At 36.9% G+C, this 24,758-nt stretch overlaps 1 protein-coding gene across 2 annotated transcripts in view; it reads left to right on the top strand.

Annotated features, from left to right (window-relative positions):
* LOC129757200 (acetyl-CoA carboxylase) overlaps positions 1 to 24,758 on the top strand; it is a 71,123-nt gene that overhangs the window by 35,771 nt on the left and 10,594 nt on the right. The window contains exons 1-2 of one of the 2 annotated variants that reach the window (XM_055754333.1): positions 8,187 to 8,686; positions 21,902 to 22,019. In XM_055754333.1, the coding sequence (XP_055610308.1) occupies positions 8,340 to 8,686; positions 21,902 to 22,019 (465 nt within the window). In that variant the 5' untranslated portion in view covers positions 8,187 to 8,339. Of the gene's footprint in view, positions 1 to 8,186; positions 8,687 to 21,901; positions 22,020 to 24,758 lie in introns of those variants that run through there. The other variant, XM_055754332.1, reaches the window with a different exon arrangement.

The raw sequence follows: 24,758 nt of genomic DNA, 5'->3' as shown, positions 1-24,758 counted from the left end.
GACCGGTTGTTCTCTACGGGCACGAGACATGGATATTGCTCGAGGAGGACCTGCGTACACTCGGAGTATTCGAGCGACGAGTGTTAAGAACCATCTTTGGCGGCGTACAGGAGAACGGAGTGTGGAGGCGAAGGATGAACCACGAGCTCGCGCGCCTCTACGGCGAACCCAGTATCCAGAAGGTGGTGAAGGCTGGCCGGATACGCTGGGCGGGACATGTTGCGAGAATGCCGGACGACTGTCCTGCAAAACAGGTGTTCGCTACGAATCCGGTAGGAACAAGGCGAGCGGGGGCCCAACGAGCGAGGTGGTTAGACCAAGTGGAGCGTGATCTGGCGAACGTGGGGTGCCCGAGAAATTGGAGAACGGTTGCTATGAACCGAGTGAATTTTAGGAATTATGTTCGTCAAGTTATGTCGTGAGACGGAATACTATGTAAATAAAATAAATCTAACTTATACTTATTTTGAATTTCAATCCTAAGCTGAATTTGAATCTGAATTATGGAGCTGTATCTCGATTCTCACATCTGCTCCTAAATTCTCCTGAATTCTGAACCGAAATAAAATTCTTGATATGCATTATGAATATGAAACAGAAATCTGAGCGATTGAATCTTGATTTAAATCCTATTTCCTAGTCTAGATACTGTATATGAATCGTACCTTATTATCGTTTGGAGTTTGGATTAAAATTCTGGAACTGAATTGGATGCAAACTCTGTTTCTGGATTGTTATCTGACTTCCTAATTTTAAATATTTATTTTAAATTTTCTTAATTTGTATTCCTTAGATGTAAATATAAATTTTATTTTTAGTTCAATCTTTGAATTCGAAATCCAATTTTCAATTTTTAATTATGTCATTCATCAGCTGATAAAATTTGAAACTAGATTATACAGTCGGACAAAAATTGTCCGTACACTGAAGTTTAAATTCTATTAATATTCTCAATTTTCCTCAGATCACAGCTTAAATTTCTGAAATTGTTACTCAAGCAGTTTTGAACATTGTTGCCAATTATCAGCTGATTTCAACAATTTTCTGATCAACTTTTATCAACAGTTAATGTGATAAATAGCTCTGTTTTCTTTTTTTTTCTTCAATAAATAATAGCTAGCGATCCACTGATTCAGTAAATTTATTATTTTTAAGGCTTCTAATAGCTAGTATTGATTACATCTAAACGATGTTTGTTTATATAAGCGTAATGATCAAATTATTAAAAAAAAAACTAAAATCAAATAGAAAATTACAGACTTCTACTGTAAATTTAGGAAAAACTCAGCATTATACATCAGAAAAAAATCACAAAAATTATTAAACTACTACTAGTAAATCAGGGTGGTCACTCATTCGGGAAATGCGGGAAAAAGTCTGGATTTGAAATCCAACGGGAAAAAAGTGAGGAATCCGTCCAAGACATCGGGAATTTTTGCTGAGCATATATTTCAGTGCATTCAATGCTTCAGAGTAACTGAAAAATTATGTACTTAAAAATGATAAAATTGTAAACTTTAGTCCAGATGTTACTGAGAAATAGCTGGTAGAAATATAAGATTTTTCCATTTGAATTTATTTGCGGTCTTAGATATGCTGAATAAATTATGTTGTTAAAACATTGTGGAAAAAATACGAGATATCTTATTTTTTCGCATGATGCGAGTGCGCTCCTCTGAAAAGAATAATTGAAATCTTGTACATTTTTAAAACATACTTTATTCTACATAATTGTGTACAACACTTTCGATAACTCAAAGATTCTAAATTTGTAGAATTTGTTCAAGTTGCCAAATGTTGGTGTTTCGGGCTTAAATTAAATCGCGGTCCTTAATGTACAGAGTAACGCAATGTCATATCCAAAATTCCGAACATCATCCGGATGATATCTGCAGACTGCATATGAAGTGAAGTAAAAGATTCATCGTTTACTTTAGAGAGATTTGTTGAGTCGTTGAATCTTCAAATAATGAAACGTTTCAGAAAAAAAACTCGTTAAATGGATAAAATTTCAACAAATGTCTAGTTACGAATTTTAAGGGCTTTTCATCTATATAGTGTTCGTTAGAATTTAACATATAGAATCTTTAGTGAACCTTTAACGAATATTCGTTTGGGTCTGATCAGGCCAAACTAAGCACCATCATCACGAGGAAAATTTGAAACACAGAATTTTAAATCTCATTTCAAAGGTCGAAAAAGCAAATATGATTGACTGAAATTAGTTTCTTGGATAAAAAATTACTAATTCTGGTCCTTAAAATTTATAATTTTTTTTTTCTTGTAGACTGGAAGGAATGATTTGAACATTAACAGAAGTTTCTCAAAAAATTCTGATGGCGTTACATTCGGTTTGGTCAAATTCGGACCATTTGGCCTCGGGGAGAAAGTAATGAAAATTTTGGTATCATTGAGGATGTATATATAAAATAAACGAAGAAGATATATCTTAATTTTCTATCTAGATTCTCACAGTAAAATCAAAACCGTTTTTGAACTGAATTCACGCCTTGAAAATTATTCAATTTCCTTGAAAAGCATAGAGTTTTAGATCTCACAATTTCACAGAAAATTAGAAAAAATCCATCTTTGTGATTTGATTTGAATTTACTTTGCGGCTGTATTTATACAAAACAAGCCATTCATTGAAGATTAATTTTACTATAATTCACCTTTTATGATATTCCTGCTTTAAGTTTTTACAGTATCCCCGATAACACAAAATCTTCCCACTTTTTTTAACACCTCTATTTTTAAGTTTTAGTTGGGAAATTACTTGTTTTCTCGAATATTATAAATTACTTAAATCGGTACCATTTCTGTTTTTTTTTCTCCAAATTATGCGAGATTTCTCATTTTGTTTTGTGTGTTTTCAATGTAAAATGGGTTTTCATGTTGTCGAGATTTGAAAATGCGGAGAATAAGGGCCGGTAACAGCACAATCTTTTAAAATGGAAATCTTTTTAAATACGCTATGGTTATTCGTTTTAGTAAAAAAAATGATAATTAAATCGCTTGTTAAAGATAGGAAACCGGTAAATAGAGATTTGTTTTTGATAATCGGGAATTCCTTGAGACCAAGCAGGAAAACGTCGGGAAAAATGCGAGTATCAAAAATTGAAATCGAGTGGCCACCCTGTTGTAAATAGAAAAACTAGTAGGAAAATATGTTAAAATTATTTTAGGTGACGTTCTTAATAAAACAAGTTCAAGTTTTCCTTGTTTTCGAAGCTTCTCTCAGTTGTAACGCTTAACATCTGCTTGTCAAACATCTGTCATCATTACGAATAGATAGGCTGATATCTGCCTAAAGATGTTTCCCAAAAACTGTTTCATTTCCGTTTCAATATTATTTAATTCAATGTCACTTTTAGTGAGTCCCGTCTAAAGACGGAAGTTTGGTTTGGGAAGGTAATGATCGGTGTACATATGGAGTAAACTTAAATATAAAAAACTATTTATACAATTCGCTTGAGATGGATATATAACACTGAGTCGATTTGGGGTCATTTGTGAATTTTTCTAACTCTGTGGTTTAAAAATCTCCGTTTTGGTTTAAAATTGATCCATGATTTTTTGCAGAATTTTTAAGTAACGTTTAAGTAAGTAAATTTCAATTTGATGTTTGTATGGAAATTTGAATATTTTGTCCTGAAAATTTAATACCAGGAACCAGGCCCTCTTATGTTTTTTGTGCCAATTTCTAAATTCTTCAAAGGATATTTTTTACTGACCAACTTTGTCGAGAACCGTAACTACGTATCTTTTCAGGCAAAAAAGTTATTACTTGTTTAATAGGGGTATGTCTTTTGACATTGATCAACAATCAATTCAATTGACATTATAAATTGGTACAAAAACCATTTGCAAGTTCGATTTTACAGAAGAAACAAAAAATTTGTTGATTTTTAAGAACAAAATATTCAATTTTCCCATCCAAACATAAAAATTCAAATTTACTCATGTTAACGGTACTGAAAAATTCTTCAAAAATCATGGATCAGTTTTGAACCGAAACGGAGCTTGTGAAATTAAAAAATGGCCCCAAATCGACTCCTTCTTATGTAGAGATGTACCGCAAATTGAGCTTTTCAACTTTTCGGCCAAACGAATATTCGGCCAAATATTCTATTGAGTTTTTAGTGAAAAATTAAACCAATAATTCCAATTTCTTTCTATTTCTTCCTTTTTAATGCCCCTCATGTTTTTGAGTCGATTATTTTCAACCAGATGATTTTACCAGATGATCCATTACAAGATCTTTTTCGAGTAGGGGTCACTCTAATTTTCAAAATATCACCAATAACTGGGAGCCGAAATCGCGAAGAAATATTCAGCAATCGTCAGAAGCTCGGAGTGATGATCGGGTAATTGATTTAATTGGAAAATGAGTTGGGTTGATCCTGAAATCATCTTGTTGCTGCGCAATGATCGAATTTAGGCGAAAAAAATGGTCATACAGTTTGACATCGTTGATTTCAATACCTTTTTTCGCTAAAATTTTCACACAGTTCTCAAGCTGCTCGAATTTGAAACGATGTGGTTCCAGCAAAGACAGCCAATCGAAGGGCTTAAAATCACTCGCGAATCACTTGCGAATATAATCTAAAGAAGACTTGTAGACTTGGCAGAACTCCTCTATCACTTTCCGTTTCCGTTTCCGATGGGTATTAATTTCTTCTAGAAGGGCACTAACTTTCATTGGTAGAAACCGATCGAGAAGACGATTATCCAAAAGACGCCAATAAGAATTTCGTGAAAAATGGATCGAAATAATAAAATACGTGAAGTTAAAAATTCGATAAACAAGATAGGGTAACGGACCAATTTTGGACCGCTTTGGGAAGTGGCTATGCTATTTTCTAATATAAAAAAGTACTTGTTACAATTTTGGACTGCTTTCTTCGTTCATTGCGAAGTTTAAAGCTTTTTCTATCGAAACATATCGTCGTTCGTTGCAATATAACAAGATTTAAGCCTATAAACTCGTTTCTTCGATAATTTCTCTGGTCGGTATTTTGGACCACCAAGTTTCTATTTTGGACCACCCTCTGGACCTATTTTGGACCACCCTTAAACTAAATTAGTTTTTATTCTCAATTTTGCTATATTTACGACAGCGATTGATGCGCAATTATGCGAATGATTCAGTTAATCTTTTCCTGTCTTATTCTCGTAGTCAAGTTTTGTTTGTTCACGTTAATTCATTCCTGAACTAACTTTCTCCAATTCTTCCCCAGCCCTTATTTAGGTACATATGTTGATGAATATTTGCTACTGCAACCATCTGTTTTTTTTCTACTTCTTTTGCTTCAGTAATTTTGATAAGAATAGAGTGAAAACAGAAAAACTCCCCCGTTACATAGTGTGTTTCAAATGTTTAGGTAATTCCAACAGCTCAACGAAATTTGTTCTGCAGTATTAAATACTAGCCAGTTAGCTTATCTTTAGGATAAATTTTTAGAACGCAAATCTCCTCCAGATGACCCAATGATAAGTTAAGAAAGTCTGACATCAACACCACGATATTAATTGATGTATTTTAACTTGAAAAACCTAAGTGGATTTGGTTTGGCTTCAGTTCTGTAGAAAAAATACATTCAAAAGAGTTTAAAAGGTGCGAGAATTATGCGATTTTTTTAACCATCTAAAAGCAAATTTTTTTTTGGTGAAAAATTCACAAAACTTCATTTTTATCTTTGAAACAACTTCTGTTCTACGAAAAAAAAATTGTTGGAGTAAATTCTTCAACATTATTTTTTTAAATTGCATAACCACAGGGGCTGAAAAACTAGATTTTATGCACTTTTTCGCAATAATTTTTACACATTTTTTTAATTTTTTCTTAGTTTTGAATCACGTTAAGACTATCTCATAGCTATAGTTAAATATATTATTTGTTAAAATTGTTCTACTATTCACTGGGATATTTCAACCAATTCAAATATTAAACTTAGTTATATATTGTCGATTTGTAGTTGTTTTTTTCTTCAACCCCTCCCCTTTATATTTCGTCTCTTCTTCCTAACCAAGTTTATTTTTTTCTCTCGAAAATCAACCCTGTATGGTTGTAACTTTTACACCAAACTGTCAATAATTTTTCAAGAAGCATTAAAAATAATGACTTTAAAATAATTGGCGCATGTCCAGTTTTTTTCATGTTTTTAAGCTTCTTTATGTTGTAGCTGTTAACAATTGCTTATCAAACAGTTGCTATTAATGTAGATTGTAAAATTAACGACGCGTCGTTCAAAGCATGGTGCACAAAAAATAAGTTGAAACAATGATTGGCTGTTCTTCAGTTTAAGCAAGTAAGTTGTACCTTTTTTAAAAAGCTGAAAGGAAGCCCCGTCTGTTAATTGGTTTTATGCCGATTGAAGTGAACCCCGTCTAAAGGCGGGTTTGGGCTTTAGCGAGTTGATTAAATAAAATAATGCCAAGATTCCAAATTTTATTTATAATAATCGATAGAAATAGTGTGCATAATTCTTTTCATATCGGCGTACAAAGTTTTATTACGTTCATGAACATTCAACACCAAGTTTAATACTCAGGTTATGTTGGGTGGTCCAAAATAAGTCCCTAAGAAATTAAGTAGGACCTATTTTCGACATGGCTCGAATTGCGATTAAAACAAGTTTTTTTGTTCTTCGAGCTTGCAAACTAGTTTTCAAGTGTTTTCCCATAGCTGTGAACATGTTTATAGTTGTTAAATTCATCACAGCTAGGCAGAAAACTTCTTGGAAGTTGACTCCAATAATGGCACGTCCTCCTGAAATGGGCTTGATTTGGCCCAACTGTGAAAAATCAAAACTTTATTTTCAATGTTCTATCCCTTACCAGCTTATTTAAATGGAATTTAAGATATGATTAGAATCATAAGAAGAAGCTTTTACCATAATTGTTCAAAATTTTCATGATTAACATGATTTATGAGAGAAAGATTGGAAAAAGCTGCAAGGTGGTCCAAAATATGTACCCGGTCCAAAATAAGTCCGTTACCCTAATAGTCCTAACCGTAAAAAGTAGGACATTTTGGGTCCAAAGTAGGATGGTAGGACAAGGGTAAAAAAAGTAGGACATGTCCTGCCAAAGTAGGACATCTGGTAAGCCTAATTCAACATTACTTTTGCTTTTGGATATTTTATAAATTATTCAAATCATTTGAAAAATTTGACAAGTCTGTTATTGTATATATTATAAAAAATCGGCGCCGAGTATTCGGTACATATTTAGTCTGATGGATATATCTCTTTTGTAGCCCTAATACATTTATATTGTTACTCTTATTATCTGATGGTTGTCGATGAAATCACGTTTAAATAAACGTAAGAGCCAACAAATTTAATTTTGCAGGTTCGCTAGAAGAAATGATGTCAAATTTCCATGCAGACTTGAGGTTTGTTGAGCGACCCCTTAGAGTTAATCGAAGGAGCTGAAATTTTGCAAAGGGTCTTCTGGCAGGCCAAGCAACGCTTTCAGCCGTTGGGGGCCGAGGTTTTGATTCCGGAATTAAGCCCTATTTTCAGACCACCCTAATGTGCGTGCTAGACAAATTTGAAAAAAATTCATCTAGCTTTTCTAAATTTTATATTTATAATCTACTGGTCAAAAGTAAGTTCCCAAATTTTCACAGTGATCACAAATCTTATTCAACTTGCTTTCTTTAATTAATTTTTGCTCTATGCTAACAGCTGGTCTTTTGCCTAATTTGCGGTTCTCGTATTTACGTATCGTAGGTATCGCATGACAAGGCCTTTACCCCTTTTTCTACTCTTTAGTTCGAGGGAGAACTTCAACGACTAAGTTTAACCTCTCAGCTGTTCAACTCAGCTCAGCAATAAAGTGACCGCGGTTGTTTGTTCGAACAGGTTTTCTCGCTCGCCAGTTAGTTTGTTAGTCATCATGATGGGAAAGGTTCATGTTTTAACAGTTGTTCCGTAGGCTTCGAAGCCGAAACAATATCGAATATAGATTCCTCAGTGTCGATGCGGATTATGTGAACACGAAACGTTAATTAGGTGGTGCCATTTTTTCTGTATTCCGATTAATTCGGATGTTATTTTTTTTAACCGGTACTTAGCAGTGGGATCTAGACAAAGTGTATGATTATCAGCTGGGAAAATTGAATATTGACAAGTGCTGAATCAATAGAGAAGATAAACGAATACATAGGACAAATAAATTTGCGAATCACGAAGCAATTTATCCGCGGTCCGGGATAACAGTGATAACGATTACGCGCCTCGGCTGAGGCCGAATTTCGCTGAAAAGTGACAGTGATACTGGTGCTTCTGCTGTTCGTAGGTGCCTTCGTACTAGTACTAGTGTCCAGAAGTATGCTCAAGAGAAGACCTAGCAAGAGATTTGTGTTGGCAGAAACTGGCGAGGAAAGTGCGTGGGACACTACTATGGACAATGATGTCAATCCGAAACCGCCGGTGATCAATCTGGAAACGGCCGTCCCCAGCGGAAGTACCAGCGCCAGTAGTAGCGTTAGTGAAGATGCCCCACCGGTGGAAATGGTGATGGTGGCATCGTCCCAGACTGGGGCGGCCGGAGATGAGCTGTCCGGAATCGGAACTAGCGGAGCCGGAGGAGGAAGTCCACTGGTGGTTGGAGGTGCCGGTGGTTTGAAGGTTCCCAATATCGCGAACCTGAAGCTGACCGAGAGCGGCCGATTAAAGTAAGGTTTGAACAATGTTAATGTGTGTATGGGTACTACTGATTGGGCCTTGAAGTTAATACAATGTCAATAGTTAGTAATTAAAGTTACGATGTAGGGAATGAGAATCGCTCTGAAATAAATTAACTATGAAGCTATTTAAGGGTGGGATTAACCCTGCGAGACGAATGTTTCAGACAGACGATTAGAAATATTAATTACCCGTTTCACTATGATACTGGCTTTAAAAAATGGTGAGAGGAATTATTATAGCCATACGTTTTCCTAAAGTTAACAGCTCTACTGAAAATAAATCATACTTCGGTAATTTACAAAATATAAAGATAAAAAAAATAAAAATAGTTAAATTTTTCGATACTTTCAAACAACATTAAGAAATAAAAATTGAATCAGTATTTATATTATTTTTTCTCCTTTTTTACACGCTATTATTTTGTAGTTTAGCACTACCCCAAAATTTCGTTGATGGTACTTGTTAATTCTACGTTTCTTGAATCTGCTCGTGCTATCATTATGTCAAATGATGGACATTAAATTTGACGTCAAAACAAGCAAGCTCTCGCCGGGACAAAAACTAATTTTCAAGGTGTATCAGAACTTCCTGGATTTATCCATTCAAGACTGGAAGGGGAAACGTCAACTGACAATTTTTACAGGTAGACTCATGCAACCATAATTGAGGCGCTTGGAATCAGAGGGATGCAAGTGCCTAAATGATAGTGAAGGTGCTCGATTTTTAATATATATTCCTCGAATTCGAGCAGTTTTAATTTAATCGAAAAAGTGATAAAAAAATAATAAATAATTCGAGTTTTGCACCAGATGTACATTGAAAATTGAAGAATTGTTGGGTATACATAACTCAAAATTGATGATGAGGGCCTCAATTAGTCCGATTAGAGATGAAAAATATAAAGTCGAATAATGATATCGAATTCAAACCGATAAAATTCACTGATTCAATTCCTAGATTCTGTTAAGTTATCTGTGATATAATTTTATCTTTTTTTTTTATTTTAATGTCTCAACCAATGTTTAAAACATTTAATTCATGTAAATTCTGTTTGTATTACAAAAGTGATTTTTTTTGTGGAAAAAAACTAACACTCACATATAGGATCTCAGTGAAACTTCATGTTTCTTTGAAGGGATCTAAATTCTACTTAAGACTAAAGCGTACGTCTTTCAAGGACATAAAAGGTGTTCGGATCAAAAAGTGGTCAGACTAAATTGGGCGCAAACCGAGTATTTACTTATTAAAAAATCAAAGTATCTTTCTTTTTGAAGTTTAATATGTATACACTGCTTCACGTTGCTAACAGTTTTTGAGGGTCTTTTTACGGTTCTGCTATCGCCCGATATCTTTCGATTATGCGAAGTTCTGGTGTGTTGAGAGGGTTCTTATCCTTGGGCACAACCTTTTTTTTTTATTAGTTGTTAACCCAGGTGGTAAATCCATTTTACGGATTGCATTCCAAGGCACGGCGAGCCACCGCGTCCCCCCAGTTTGCTACTCTGGGTCCATGGGTGCAATTGGACGACTCATGATACAATGCTAAGGAACACTGTACCCCCTACGCCATAAAGTCCACCTGGGGCCACTGACCTTTGTCCCCACCTCGAACTGTTTGACACACTTTGCTTCAATAGTGGGAGGTCATTTCGCGCTAGTGCGCTCCAAGGCAATACTCGTTTCCGAACCCTCTGATAGCATAGCCTCATTCTAACACAACTCGATGCGCGACCCCTCCTCTGACGAGTTAGGACCCGACATCTCATCGTGGGAATGAGGTCCCCACGTAGCGCAACTACTAACTTTGTGAATCCAGTCCAAGATCCAGAAACACAAAATGAGTTGTCGACGACACTTTCTCTGTTCAAACACGTGGGTAGGGGGGGTAAGCCCCCTAGGCCACGTGTAGGACTCAGACTCCTCCGAACTCCCAAATAGTGTTGACTTAAGTCACCACTCAGCGCAACTACCCGATCTTCAAGTCGGGCGCTTGACCACCCGAAGCGCAGATCGGGCTATAGAACGCCCTCATCAGGTCACACTCGCGGTTCGGGCGCATCAATTCCCGAAACGCGTGTCGAACCCTGACACCTCCGGCAGAATGTGCCTCTCGGACACTGACGTGTAAACACGTCCCTAAGTGATCGGCCCACCATTGGCCACCACTTTGCGCATCTACTCATTTTGCGAGACGGGTCTATACCCACCGAAGCGCAAAACAAGTTGGCGATCGCTCTCCCTCCGGTCGCATCCGCATATCAGGGTCATGACCCCCCGACAGCGTGTTGGACCATCACACTCACACCCAAGTACTGGTACCAAAGTACCCGGGTGCACCACTTCTTCCGCGCGGGTTTGGCGGGACCCGTCGACGGCCTCTAGTGGGTTTGGTGTAGTTCTCTTGGCCGTACATCTGCAATACGCCGGACTTGCAGACACGTTTCCACTCTGCACCACGGGGAGGTGGAACTACGTCGCAGAGCACAACCTGGGCACAACCTGGATTTTGTTAGCGGCATACCACTCCATCGCATTTTTTCCATAATGGCAGGGTACTAAATCCGGTCAAAACAGCAAAGACAAGTCATGTTTCTTCAGGGAAGGCAGCAAACGCCTTTGAAGACACTCTTTTACGTAAATTTACTGGTTGACGAGCCCGGAGGCAACGAAAATGTCGCTTTTCAATCCACTGCTGCACTGGTACTGATAGCTTGCCAAAGGAGATATTTCTTGGCAAATTTTGATATTTCAACATGCTTGAAAATGTCTGCCACCTTTCTTCTTCCGGTTGCTGTATATACTCTTGTCCAACAAGCTGTCTGAAGTCTGCCTTGGCGTAGGTTTCATCGTCCATTACCACGCAATCAAACTTTATCAACAATGTCGTATTCAGCTTCGGAGATTTTGTTTTTGCTTAGATTTTATTGGATTTTCTTATCGTTGCGATTTGGAGTCACTACCTTCTTATAAGTTGATAGTCCAATCGATTTTAGCTTCATGCACAGTTGCGGACGATATTCCCAACTTATTTGCGACATCACGAACGGAGAGGTCGGGGTTGTGCTTGAAAACGCTAGCCACTGTTCTGTTCGCCATTGCTGCGCCCGAATTTTGATTACCCCCCGATCCAGGCTTCCTAGTTGTAGACAAACGCTCCCCGAACACTTTTACTACTTTGGTGGCGGTTGATTTGGTCACATTCAACGATGTTGCTATTTCTGCGTGGGTATAGTTTGGATTTCCACGACGCATGTACATGATTCGTAGCTCCTCTTGCTTGGACGTCTTTTTGATAACTTAAGCGCAAATGTCAAAATCCAAAAAGAAGCAATTCATTGCTTTCAATTTCTTTTGAAAATCTGAAAATACACTTTTGTCGGTGAGCTATTTTGTTTCTTGCATTCTACAAGGGAAATTTGTAATCCGCTGTTTTTACTTCACTATTCTAAAGTCTGCTTCATTTAATATTGGAACAAATTCTTTTGCTCATTGTGGCGCTCCTAGTGGACGGATTTGGAAACTTTTTTCACCCACGTGTCGGGAAATTCATTACCTTTCACCATGTATTTATGTCATAAACAACCGCCATGGAAGCCGAACGGAGAGATCAAATTGTGCACAGTTTTCTTGAAAATCCATTGTTGTCGGCATCGAAGCTAGCTAAACAGCTTAAAATGCCCAGAAATACCGTATGGCGTGTTATCAAGCAGTACAAGGAAACATTGACGACGGCTCGGAAGCCGCATTCGAAGCGTCGGAGTGGAACTGTCGACCGGAAACTGCGTGGGAAAGTCATCAAGGCCGTCAAGAGGAATCCCAATCTTTCAGACCGCGATTTGGCCAATAAGTTCCAGGCCGCTCACAGTACGGTGCGACAAATTCGTCTCCGGGAAGGAATAAGGTCATTCCGAGCCAGCAAACAGCCAAATCGGACGCTGAAGCAGAACAATGTGGCCAGAATCCGTGCTCGAAAGCTGTACGACCAAGTGCTGACCAAGTTCGACGGATGTATTCTGATGGAGGATGAGACCTACGTGAAGGCGGACTTTGGGCAAATCCCAGGTCAAAAATTTTATTTGGCGACGGCTCGGGGGATGTACCTGCAAAATTTAAGTTCGTGTTTGCGGATAAATTCGCACGCAAGTACATGATTTGGCAGGGGATATGCAGTTGTGGACAGAAAACCAAAGTCTTTCTCACTGACAAGACAATGACATCAGAAGTCTACAAAAAAGAGTGCCTACAGAAACGGATTCTGCCGTTTATTCGTGCCCACGACCGTCCAGTAATGTTTTGGCCGGACCTCGCAAGCTGCCATTACAGCAAAACGGTTATGGAATGGTACGCAACGAACGGGGTCAGCGTAATACCGAAGGACCTCAACCCCCCAAACTGCCCCCAGTTCCGGCCGATAGAGAAATACTGGGCAATCACGAAGTGGAGGCTTAAGGCAAAGGGAAAACTTGTTAGGAACATGACTCAAATGAAGAACTGGTGGAATCAAATCGCCAAAACGGTGGACGAAAAGGGTGTGCGCCGCCTAATGTGCCGTATTACGGGAAAAGTGCGAGAATTTCTTCGAAACAGCAATGAATAATTTTTTTAATTTTTTTTATGAAAGAGTAAAGAAAATGCTACATTTGTATGAAAAACAAATTATGAATTCGTTAATAAATGACTGAACTACACGCAATTGTTTGTGTTCCAATATTAAATGAAGCAGACTTTATCGCTCATTCTGGCTTCAAATTGTTATAATAATTAGTCCACATACAGCATCTCGATGCTAAAGTTTTCGTCGATCTTAAAAATTAATATAATTCCAGGGCTACGATGCTTCTAACATATGGACAAAAGGCATGTTGTCCGATTTATATTACTCTCAAATGACATTATAAATGGATTTTCGAAACACCTATTTATAATAAAACAACGAAGAAATGGAAACAAAAACTTCAACACATGCATAGTTCTGATCTTTATTCGCACTCTGATCGTTATTTCAACTTTTTTTTAGTCGTTTTTACAATTAAAATGTTTGAAAAAAATGTTCACTTTTCCAGTCTTTAAATTTTTATGAATATCTATTAAAGCTTTTAAACATGAACAAAATGTTGTTCCTTTTGTTTACATTTTCGTCACTCAACTTTTAAATATTCACAGTTGGCAGCAGCGCAGCTGTTCCGTCTCCTATAATTTCACAGATTTTCATATAAAAATACTAACCTGCGTGCAGAGTTTAACCATTGAGCACTTAGATTTCAACTGAAACACAGACATTTTTTAATCAATAAAGTGAATCACTGGTGCTCCTAGAGGGAACAAAATGTACTTTTCTTCCAGTTCAGCCTTCAAGTGAAACTCATCAAAATCTGTCGGTCAAAGGTTTTTTCGCGTCAGGATAGGTATTCCATTCACTTAAATGATCTTTGATTATGGGAGTCATGGCGGACAATGAAAAAGAAAATTTCTTAAATATCAACAGTTTGACCTTCGAACCTAAAAGTAGGTAGGCACATGTAAATAACATTCTAAAAATCTGAAAAAGTCTCGATGACTAGAGTATATATATTATAGTATATCAGCTGACCCGGTAAACTTCGTTTTACCTTTAAATAAATAAATCGGTTAAAGGATTGACGTTTTTTGAACGCCCTTATGAAAGTCGAAAAAGTGTGATTGTCGAAACTATTATACAAACCATCTCTGACCCGAAAACCCCTCGGATACCAAATTTCACTTCATTCCGACCGTTCGTTTATACGTGATGGTGTTACAAAGAAAACGCCTCCATTTTTATATATAGGGGAAAGTCGGGTAAGACGGACACAGCGGGTAAAACGGAAATTTTAAATATTTCGAAAATAACAATGCTCAGCACAAATCTAATGATGAAAATATGTTTGCCTAAGTGTATCAAAATTTTTGAGACCCTTTGTTTATTTACAGCATGCAAGGTCTCATAATAGTAAATAAGAAAATAGTTCATAACTCACAAAAATTTCGTAAATTTTGACAGTTTTCAAAGGTGGAGTGTTTATAATGCTCCTATCCAACAATATGCAGGAAAATACGTGAATTTCGGTCGAAGGGCTTGAGCGAAAAACGTTTTGAAAAAAAAAGTTGCAAAGGCGGGTATTTTAAACTTTTCATAGGTTTGATCCTCCAAATGTCTTCAAAAGCCCTTGGCAAGAGCAATTGTCAGTCGAAAAGCAGTCGAATTTAAAATAGGCCAAAACAACTGTTAAAACTGGATCCAGGCGAAAAAAGCGCTTTTAAATACGGAATTTCTAAAACCACACAATTTCGCTTCTGTACTTGGATCAGTTGTTTTCATTTTGGTTTAATAACGTTTTCAAAAACTTAACTCACTCAAATATGTACTTTTACTGCAATTTTTCCGACAAAACGTACCTTTTCTACGCAGTGTCCGTTTTACCCGACCATTTTTGAAAAGTGTAATTTGCAAGCATGTTTGAAATTGCTTTAAAAATAGCTAAAAATTTTCTCATCCCTTTGGTGAATTTGAAAGCAAACAAACTAAACTGCCCTTCTGCACGAAAACTGCGATGAAAAAATTAATACCTGATTTTCTATAGCAATTCTGCCTTAGGGTGTCCGTCTTACCCGACTTTTTAAGAAGAGTATATAGATGATATAGTTCGAAAATTGAAGAATCGTTTGGAATTTTACTCAAAATTGATCATATTTCCACTTATACCCCTTTGGTTCTGAGGGTATCATATGATCCACATCAAAAAGCCAATTTATCAACTAATTCGTTTGAGTAGATTACGCCTTTTGTTCTATAACTTGGGTTGTAAATAAATATTTATATTTTAAAAACGTGGAAAACTTCATGGGAAGTAAAGGGTAAATCCTACCTAAATTTTCTGGATGATATGTAAACATTTCTGGGTCCTTACAAATTTCCATGTATAGAGTGTTCCAGTCAAGGGGCTGAAAGAGAAGAAAATTTCAGAATTGACATTTCAGTACACACTGACGTTTTGGTACCAAAATGCCACTGAAATCAAAGGGGAACTGACATTCTGGTTCAAAATAGTCAGTACGGTCCGTTTGTATGTGATTTGACAGTTGCTTCAGTCCTTTGGTTCCAGTATGTTTAAGAACGATTTATATACAACCCTCCTCGTTTCGGTTGACGTTTAATAAACAGTTGAATACTGCAGGGTTTTGTTGTTTACATTTTATCTTGAAATTCTGTGCATCGTGAGCTCCACTTTTCATAATTTTCGTGTACAAATGGTGTTCTGTACCCAATATTTCGCTGAGTCAGTTGGCAAAAATGGAAGAAGTAAACATTGAAGCTGGATTCAGAAGTATGGAGAGGAAAGTCCGGGTCCGGTGCACAAAACTTTGGACCGGAAAGTCATGCGTGCTTACGTCAGTAAAAAAAAACTGCCTCAGTGGATCTCCTCTCAGCACTGCATATCGTGCCAAGGATAGATTGGATCTAAACACAATCATCAAGCAGTTAGAAGCCGATGTCAAGTCAAAAACAAGCTGCTTCCGCCAAATCAAGAGCTCGTGAATAACATGATCAACTGCGGTGTGGAAAATCGGTGTGGGTTATCATCGACGATGAAACTTTTAGCAAGTTTTATTACAACGCTTCCGGGTGACTAGTATTACACTGTTCGGGATGGCCAAAGTGACATTTGGCATCAGTTCACTACTCAAAAGACACGATGGCTTGGTTCATATCCAACAAAGTCCAGATCGTACTGAGATGATTCCGCCAAATTGTTTTCATGCGAGACTGATTGAAACTGTGTGGGCCTATAACAAACCGTATTTGAAAAAACATGTGAATCATCGCAAATCAGTCTGTGCTAAAGCTAATGAGCAGTCTTCGACCAAAAATTTGATAACTGGCCTACGATTGACTGGAAGCTAATTTTGTATTGAATCTCTGTAAAAGTCCTGTCTGTCTTTTCCCTATAGACTCAAAAACTACTAAACCGATTTGCTTGAAACTTGGCAGATGGATGCTTTTGAAGCCAGGGAAGGTTCTTATTACAGTTTGAAACCACTCCCTGTTACTGGAAAGGTTGGGGCGGGTCTCCAATGCACTAGAGAAATGTTTGCATAACTTGAGAATCATTAAAGAAAACGGTACAAATTTGGCATGAGAGGAATTTGGCTACTAAAAATATTTCTAAGAATGTTTAGCATCCCTATCTTTTTTCAGAGGGGAGATAGGAAAGGAGGAGGGGGCTCTTTTTCAATTTTTATCATATCTCGAAAATTAGTCAAGCAAATGGAACCAGATTTTGCATATGAGGGTATATGGATACGAAAAATATTTCTATGATTATTTGAGAACCCTCCATTCTTCCTGTAGGAGAATTCGAAGAGGGAGGGGGCTTCCATACAATTTTTATTGCAAAATTCTATAACTATTCAAGGATCCCATACAATTTTTTTTGCAAAACTTGCTAACTGATCAAGCGAAGGGAATCAAATTTGGCATGCGAGGGAATTTGGGTGAACGAAATATTTCCAAGATGGTGTGAACAGGGCCGTAGGAAGAGCTGACTCATGGGGGGGGGTTTTGGTGATCTATTTTTTTTTTCATGACATTTTGGCTCAAACAATGCATGAATTAAAAAAAAAATAAAAATACTTATAATTTTTAATTATTATTTGATTATTCATTTTTAAGTTCGTTTTACTAGTTAAAAAGAAACTAGTTTTTCGTGTTGAACAGAAACTTTTGAAAATACATCCTTAAATCATTCAAATGATGATAAGGATTTGTAGAAAAATTCTTTAGCACTGAAATAGGAAACTAACTTTCATCGATGGTTGAAATCTTAAGTTTGCATTAAAATCTGGTGAACTTAGCTTTAGATTGTCAGAAGTTCTCCGGACGTATCCGGCCGGGCAAATCCGAGCTATTTCATTTAAAACCTGGAAAATTTTCAAACCAAAAATCCAAGAACTTTTCACAAAAATTAAGGAAAAAAATTAAAAATTTATCTTTATTCGTCGAAAAACACAACCAGATTTTGTATCGTATTTTAGTCTCTCAAAAATATGTTTTTTTCAACAAAATTTGGGCGGCTGAACCTTTCCCTATTTTTTTAAATAAAATATCCGTGTAAGTCCGGGTAAAACTGGGTTATCTGGCCAGCTTAATTTAGCTTATTTGATTTGAATTTGAAATAAGTTTTTTTTTTAACAAAGCCTTCAATTTCGAAAGAAAATTTTAGAAATGAATCCCATTTTCAAAGGCGAAAATAAAGGATTAAAATTTTGCAGTACACTCGGATTCATGCAAACTCGATTTTTGTAAAAGATTTTAGTTCGAAATTTGGTCCTTGAAAATACTGCAATATTAATAATGTTGAACAATACGCCGAGACAAATGGAATTTCCTACAATTTCTTGAAGAAAAGATACATGTTTCATTATTATCAATTAATTCAACAAATATCAATTCATGTGGATGGATATATTTCGTTAAATAAACTATATAGTTCTACTAAATTTTTGTCATTTTCAGTTGAATTGTGCTAACTAACTGGCTTTGGTAAAGTTCTAAGAATTAACAATCTGAATTATCATCCTGCAATCTCTTGCAATTTAAATCCTTATCGAAATAGTCATCTTGAATAATCTTGATCATTTTATTTTGATGATGATTTTGATGATTTTGATTTACGAGCTGAATCTGGATCTGAATTTTGAACTTGAATTAAAAAATTGAATTTTCGAGCTGTTTCGAAATTTTAATACATTTTCTAAAATATACATAACAAAACGGTTTCTGAATTTTGAAATATGAACCAAGAATTGAAATCAGTTTCGGAGCCCCCAATCATGAATCCATAACAATAATTCGGATGTTTTGGGCTTTAATGATTACTCTTTATTTCAATTGAGGCCCTCAGGACCAGAGGGGTGCAAGTGCCAAAATCATCAATTTTGAGTTAAGTATACCTAACGATTTTTCATGTTTTTATGTACATCTGATGAAAAACTCATATTTTTTATAATTTTTTTGAACACTTTTTTGATTGAATTAAAATTGCTCGAATTCGAAAAATATATGAACAATCAAATACCTTCACATCTTTGAAGCGCGTTTTCTTGAAACTATCCTTTACGCACTTGCACCCCTCTGATTCCAAGCGCCTCAATTATGTATTTACTTGAAGAAAATATAAAACCAAATTTAAACGACGATTTCAAACACAGCTTTTATTTCAATTATTAGTGATTATTCGGACCGAAAACAAATATCCTTAACTGGATGCATAATCCGAAATTTGAAAACACAAATACAATTTCTATTTTGAACCAGAATAAAATTTAGAATTAACATTCATAAATGAATGACTATCCAAAAGTGAGAAAATTTTGAAAATCTATAGCTGAATTCTGAACCTGGGATTAGTTTTTGAGGTTTTGAAGTCAGTTTTGTGTCAAAATTGTTACTACCAAATAACCTTACTGCATCATCAAAATTTGATCAAAAATTTAAAATTTGGAGTGAGTAGAATACCTCGCTTGCTTTTGATGGACCCTCATGGGGGGGGTTTAACCCCCAAACCCCCCCCCCCCCCGTTCCTACGGCCATGGGTGTGAAGCTCTTCCCACCTTTCATTAAAGAAACAGAAGAAGGCTTCTACGCCATTTTTGCTTGACTGAAATAATCGAGGAAATGGAACTATATTTGGCATGAGAGGATATTTAAATATTACAAAAAAGACACTATAGTTGACACCACCCCTTGATCCCCGTTAACAAATAGAAAGAGAAGAGGGGCCATCACGGTTTTTTTTAAAGATGTCGAGAATTAATTAATCGAAAGGTACTGAATTTGGTATGGGATTGTATTTTGATACGAGTAATATTTCTATAATTATGTGGGACCCTCCCCTTCTTCCATTGAGTAAGATAGCAAGACGAGACGGGAGCCACGTACATTTTTGTAGCATATCTATAGACTTAGTCATACGAAAAAAAAACAACTTTGGTAGGACAGGGTTTTTGGGATGGAGAAAATGTTTCTATGCTTATTTGGGAGGACGAATAGGGAAGAGGAGGGTTTTCATACATTTTTCTGCATAACACGATAACATTTTAAGCAAATGGGGTCAAATTTGTCATAGGAAAGAAAATAGAAATAAGAATTCAAGACTCCTCCTTTCTTTCCACTGGGGACTTTGAAAAGGAATAGGGATGCCCCCAAGCTTTTTTTTTAATATCTCGAAAAATGCTCGAGAAAATTTTGCATAAAACGGATTGGGGAACGAGAAACGTTTTCTTGAATATTAAACAGAGGGACTCTCATAATTTTGTTTTTATGACTTTGAAAGAAATCAAGTAAATGGAACGAAATTTGGTTTGGGAGAGAAATTTTATGCAAGTAAAACATTTATTGTGGAATAATATAGCAAATAAAAACACAATAAATTTGTATGAATGAAACAAAACTTTGTATGCAACAATATTTCATACAATTTCAATTGAACGAAGTCGATTCGAGTTATTTAACATATAACACGGATACGAAAGATGATAAAATATCAGATTCCACGGTTTGCTTTTTGCCCTCGAATCAGTATAAATTACAAATTATAAACAAAAGTTTTTTTTTAACTTTGGAGAAGTGCTTTTTGTTAACATTTCATAGAGAGTGCACCGCTTGGCATAAATGCAATCTTTGCTTTGGGTGTAGGACAATGAAATGTCCAAGCTGAGTTGTTGACCTCAGGCGTGCTCAAGGGAATATGAAAATGATTAACCCGTGGGTCGAGTAAACTTAAAAAGCAAAATTCCGGTTAAGTAATATTTTTGTAATCGGGTTTAGAACATTGGTTTCGTCGTGCCGTCTTCGTGAATACACCTATCAAAATGGATGTAAAATCAAAATTAATTTCGATTTATAACATCGGCTTTCTAAAAATCGAGCATGGTCTACTAACAGTGGGTATAAGTAGAAAAATTTGTACACACAAACGTATGATGCTAAAATAGCTTAAACTTTGATCAAACCAATGTTCAACCTCGACTGATCGGCATTATTGATCAATTAAGCTTATGGGAGAAACAACCTTCAAAACAACACCAAAAATAGAACTGAAGAAAGTGTGACCGAAAAAACCTAAGTCGTGAAGATAGGCTATGTTTCGTAGGCTCTCACTCTCATAAAAGAAATCACGGCATGATTGTGATCGTTAGGGTTTACAATGTGTAATATAAAGTATTGATGGTGAAACTGAAACATTCCTCTAAACCTAACATAGTTGGTACTTTTGATCGTATTTCCTTATTTTTAACTCCGCTTAAATTTTAAATCCTTCATTGGTTTGTCAACAAAAAATTTACATCACTCAGGTGACGAGCATTTTTGGGGCTGGTGATAAAGTGACATAATGACTAATTACTGGAAGCGGCTACAGCCACAAAAACATGGTGTTAGAAATTTGTTCCACCTCACCGAGCACTCTCATGGTCAAGTAAATATACCACGAGCCTCCTCTGACTCCAACTGAAGTCAAGTATAGTAAAGTAGATCGCGTGTTTCACGAAGATTTCCTGCGGCATATCGGTTCTTCTAAGCCATCGTATCGGTTTTTTTTGGTTCACCGGTCTTCGTCTTCGGTTGTTTGATTGCCGAATACGCGACTTAAAAAAAAAATGGTGTAATTTAGAGCGTTATGTTTTGGCCGGCCGTCGTCAAATCGTTTCTGCGAGCTGCAGTTTGAGTAGTGCTCTCGCGAAGGTAGCACATCCAAGTGCGATACTTTAGGTTGAAGTTTGTTTTTCGGGGGTCATCTTTGATTGACGTTTCATGGTTGAGATTTAAAATGGTCGTGGGTCCGAAAACGTTTAACACTGCTTAGACTATAAGGAAGTTCCTTTAATTACAAATGAAAGAAAAAATTGATAAGGGCCGCAAAACTGGGGCCAAAGTTCTGGATGCCATTCTGTGTCGAAGTGGGCAACGTCAAAGCCCTATTCTGGAGGAAAGCTTAAAGAGTTCACACGAACATGTTATTCACGATGCCACGGACGCAGAAACGCAAACTGATGCGCCAGAGCCTAGGTGGGGATGATTTCGCTCGTTCCAGTCAGCATGACATAAATCACTATCACAGTTCCACACAGCAATCACAGTTGTCACTAATCGGTATTCCATTTCCGTTCTCTGGTTTTCCTTGCAGGCCTAGTATGTCCCATGGCACCGGTTTGGGATCGGATCGGGGACATGATCGAGATTTCGTACTCTCAACCACCGAAGAGTTCGTGAAAAAGTTCAACGGAACACGTGCGATCAACAAGGTAAGCCAGCTTGCAATCAGGTGCACAGAGTAATTATCCTAACTAGAAATAATAACGTCCAGACACACACGATCACCGTTTGCCGCTGTTTTGACGTACCGGACAGTCTTAAAAAAGGCTATTTCCGTGTTTGAATCAAATTACGGTTGAAGATCGTCTACAGTGCATTAGAAAAACGTCAAAAGAGTATTCAAAACGATCGTAAATATCCCTTGCGAATAACTTCTTCAACTGAAATATTACACACATTATATAACAGCTCAAGTATCTTTCCATAACGAAACTTCGCATATACGCGACCTTCAAATAAGTGATCGAACGAAAAAAATCGCCATGGACTGATGCATCGGGCATCATCTCGCGCGCGCCTCGAGTCGAGTTGCGCGGAAATGTTGAAGTTTCGGCTGGCTTCATTCTGTGCCTGTCGTATTTATTTATTGTTGTTATTGACGGCCGCCAACGCCGCCATTGGCGTAACTCTATTTATTTGCAGCCTTTGGGCCTAGTAGAATGATGATCCAAGGTGCCAAAAAAGATGAAAAACGGGCACCGAACTTTCTAGAAGTTTAGTCAAATGTTGAGGATATTTGTTCCATAAAATAATTTCTTGTGATTAAACGTAGAAATATTTTGAGTATTGCAAGTCGTTACTCTTAACCATTCTCTTCTTCTTTGGATAAACAAGGGTTATACAAAATAAGGAAACTATGAAGGATAAATTTGCCAAGCGTGATCATATGTACAACATGAAATAGCATATTTCGGTCAAAGGCTCACATTGCAAACCTTCAAAAAATAAGTTGCATCCTGATAAACAGACACTTCAAAGAACAAAACCATTGTTAATGTTTTATTGTGTGGTTAATAACCACTAAGTATATAAAAACACTTAAACAGAGTGGGATGATTTTAGTACTCTCTTCCTTTCGAATATTTGATTTCTTCGCTTCACTTGTGCTAAAAATGGCAAACAATGTGTATTAATCCAATTTACCAGAAGTACCATAGAACGGACTCTTGAAAGCTTACTCACTTCTTCCAAAGACGCTTACAGCATATTAAACAAGGGAGAATTCATGTTCTTATCAATTTACTTTGAAGTCTCATATTAAAGCTTTACAGAATTCTTTTTATTTGTTTTTTTTTTTTTATTTCAAAATGTATTTTTCTGGACATTATTGAGCAGACCAAACCCTTTAAAAACATTCACTCTTTGAGGCTTGCATACTTTGAGATTAGAACTGTATTTCTTCGAAAAATACATATGTAGTTGGAAAAAAATTGACAAAAGCATTTAAAACTGACGAGTTACTATTTGTTAAATTCCATTGAGAGGTCATACCTAGGTTCAAGAGGGATTTTTTTCAAAAGCTCTTGGGTAACCTTTACTCAGAGAGAACTCAAAATTTTACTGTTTGAAAAGAAATGTCACTTTTGGGAGGTGCTGGTGTTTCTTCACAGAGGGCGTCAAATTGGTACCTATCGAAATTTTCAAATCCCTCTGGCTCAGTTGTCTGCCAAAAAAGGGGTATTTTTCCGATTTTTAAATGAGATAAAATAGTATGTTTATTTCGTCTTTGGTTTAAATTACCGCAGTCTTTATTGAGTTCGTCTTTGGTTAGATAACCATACAGACATTGACTTAAAATCAAGGAAAATTGCTTAACACTAATTTAAATCTACCCCTACACATATAAACAATTTAAAAAGATGGTACACTGAGTTAAAAATTTCACAACATTTATCGATGGGATGGTTTCGGCCAGATGCAGTACGGTGAAAAGGTATCCAAAGGAACTAACGTTGTCGAAGTGTCTTCAAGGATATGTAGATAAATGTTGACACGTTATAGTATGTAAGGGAAGTCGATATGATTTGTTAAGACACCAAAAATGCAGTTCGATGCGACGCTTTTCGAGTGAGTTTAGGCATAGAACACACCTTTCCTCATATGACGGTAGTTTGATCGGGTCGTTCCAGGGAAGACGCCGTAGAGCGTATTAAAAAAAAAACAGCGTTGAACTCGTTCAAGACGGTGGCATTGTGACCTCTGAGCTGAGCCCACACCTGGACGGCGTACTCCTTGATGCTACGTACTGATGTACAGTATATAACTTTCAATGCGTAAACGTCATCAAAATCTTTGGTGTTGCGACGCAGGAATCCCAGAGCAGCTAATCCTCTTGCAGAAGTAAGCGCGACATGTTCAGCAAATGTGAGCCTGTTTTCGATCATCACTCCGAGGTCGAGAATAGACTTCAAGTTCTCAAGCCCAACTCCGGTGAGTTGATAGTCAAAATTGATCGTCTTTATGCACGAGAAAAGTTTATAACCTTGCACTTTTCCACATTTGCCAGCATTCCGTTTAAGCGGCACCATTCATCTAGTATAGCGATGTCAGCTTGACAGGCCACACAGTCAACAGTGTTATGAATTTTCCGGAAAATCTTCAGATCATCGGTGTGAACAGCAGGGGTCCGAGGTGGCTCCCCTGAGGAACTCCAGACGGAGTGGCGAACATTCGTGAGCGCGTGGTTCGTATTCTGGTGAAAGCCTGACGGTCGGTTAGATATGACGCAATCCACTTGAGTGCCCAAGCCGGGAATCATAGTCGATTCAACTTTGCGACCAGTATTTTGTGCGGCACACGGTTGAAAGCTTTGGCAAAGTCAATATAAACTGAATTCACTTGGCAACCTTTCTCCATACTTTTATTCAGTGAACTTACGTCGCACATCA

The sequence above is a fragment of the Uranotaenia lowii genome, chromosome 3, assembly GCF_029784155.1.
Source record: "Uranotaenia lowii strain MFRU-FL chromosome 3, ASM2978415v1, whole genome shotgun sequence".
Classification (NCBI taxonomy): domain Eukaryota; kingdom Metazoa; phylum Arthropoda; class Insecta; order Diptera; family Culicidae; genus Uranotaenia; species Uranotaenia lowii.
Note: the sequence above shows the minus strand (reverse complement) of the source record. Positions and strands in the feature narration are given on the sequence as shown.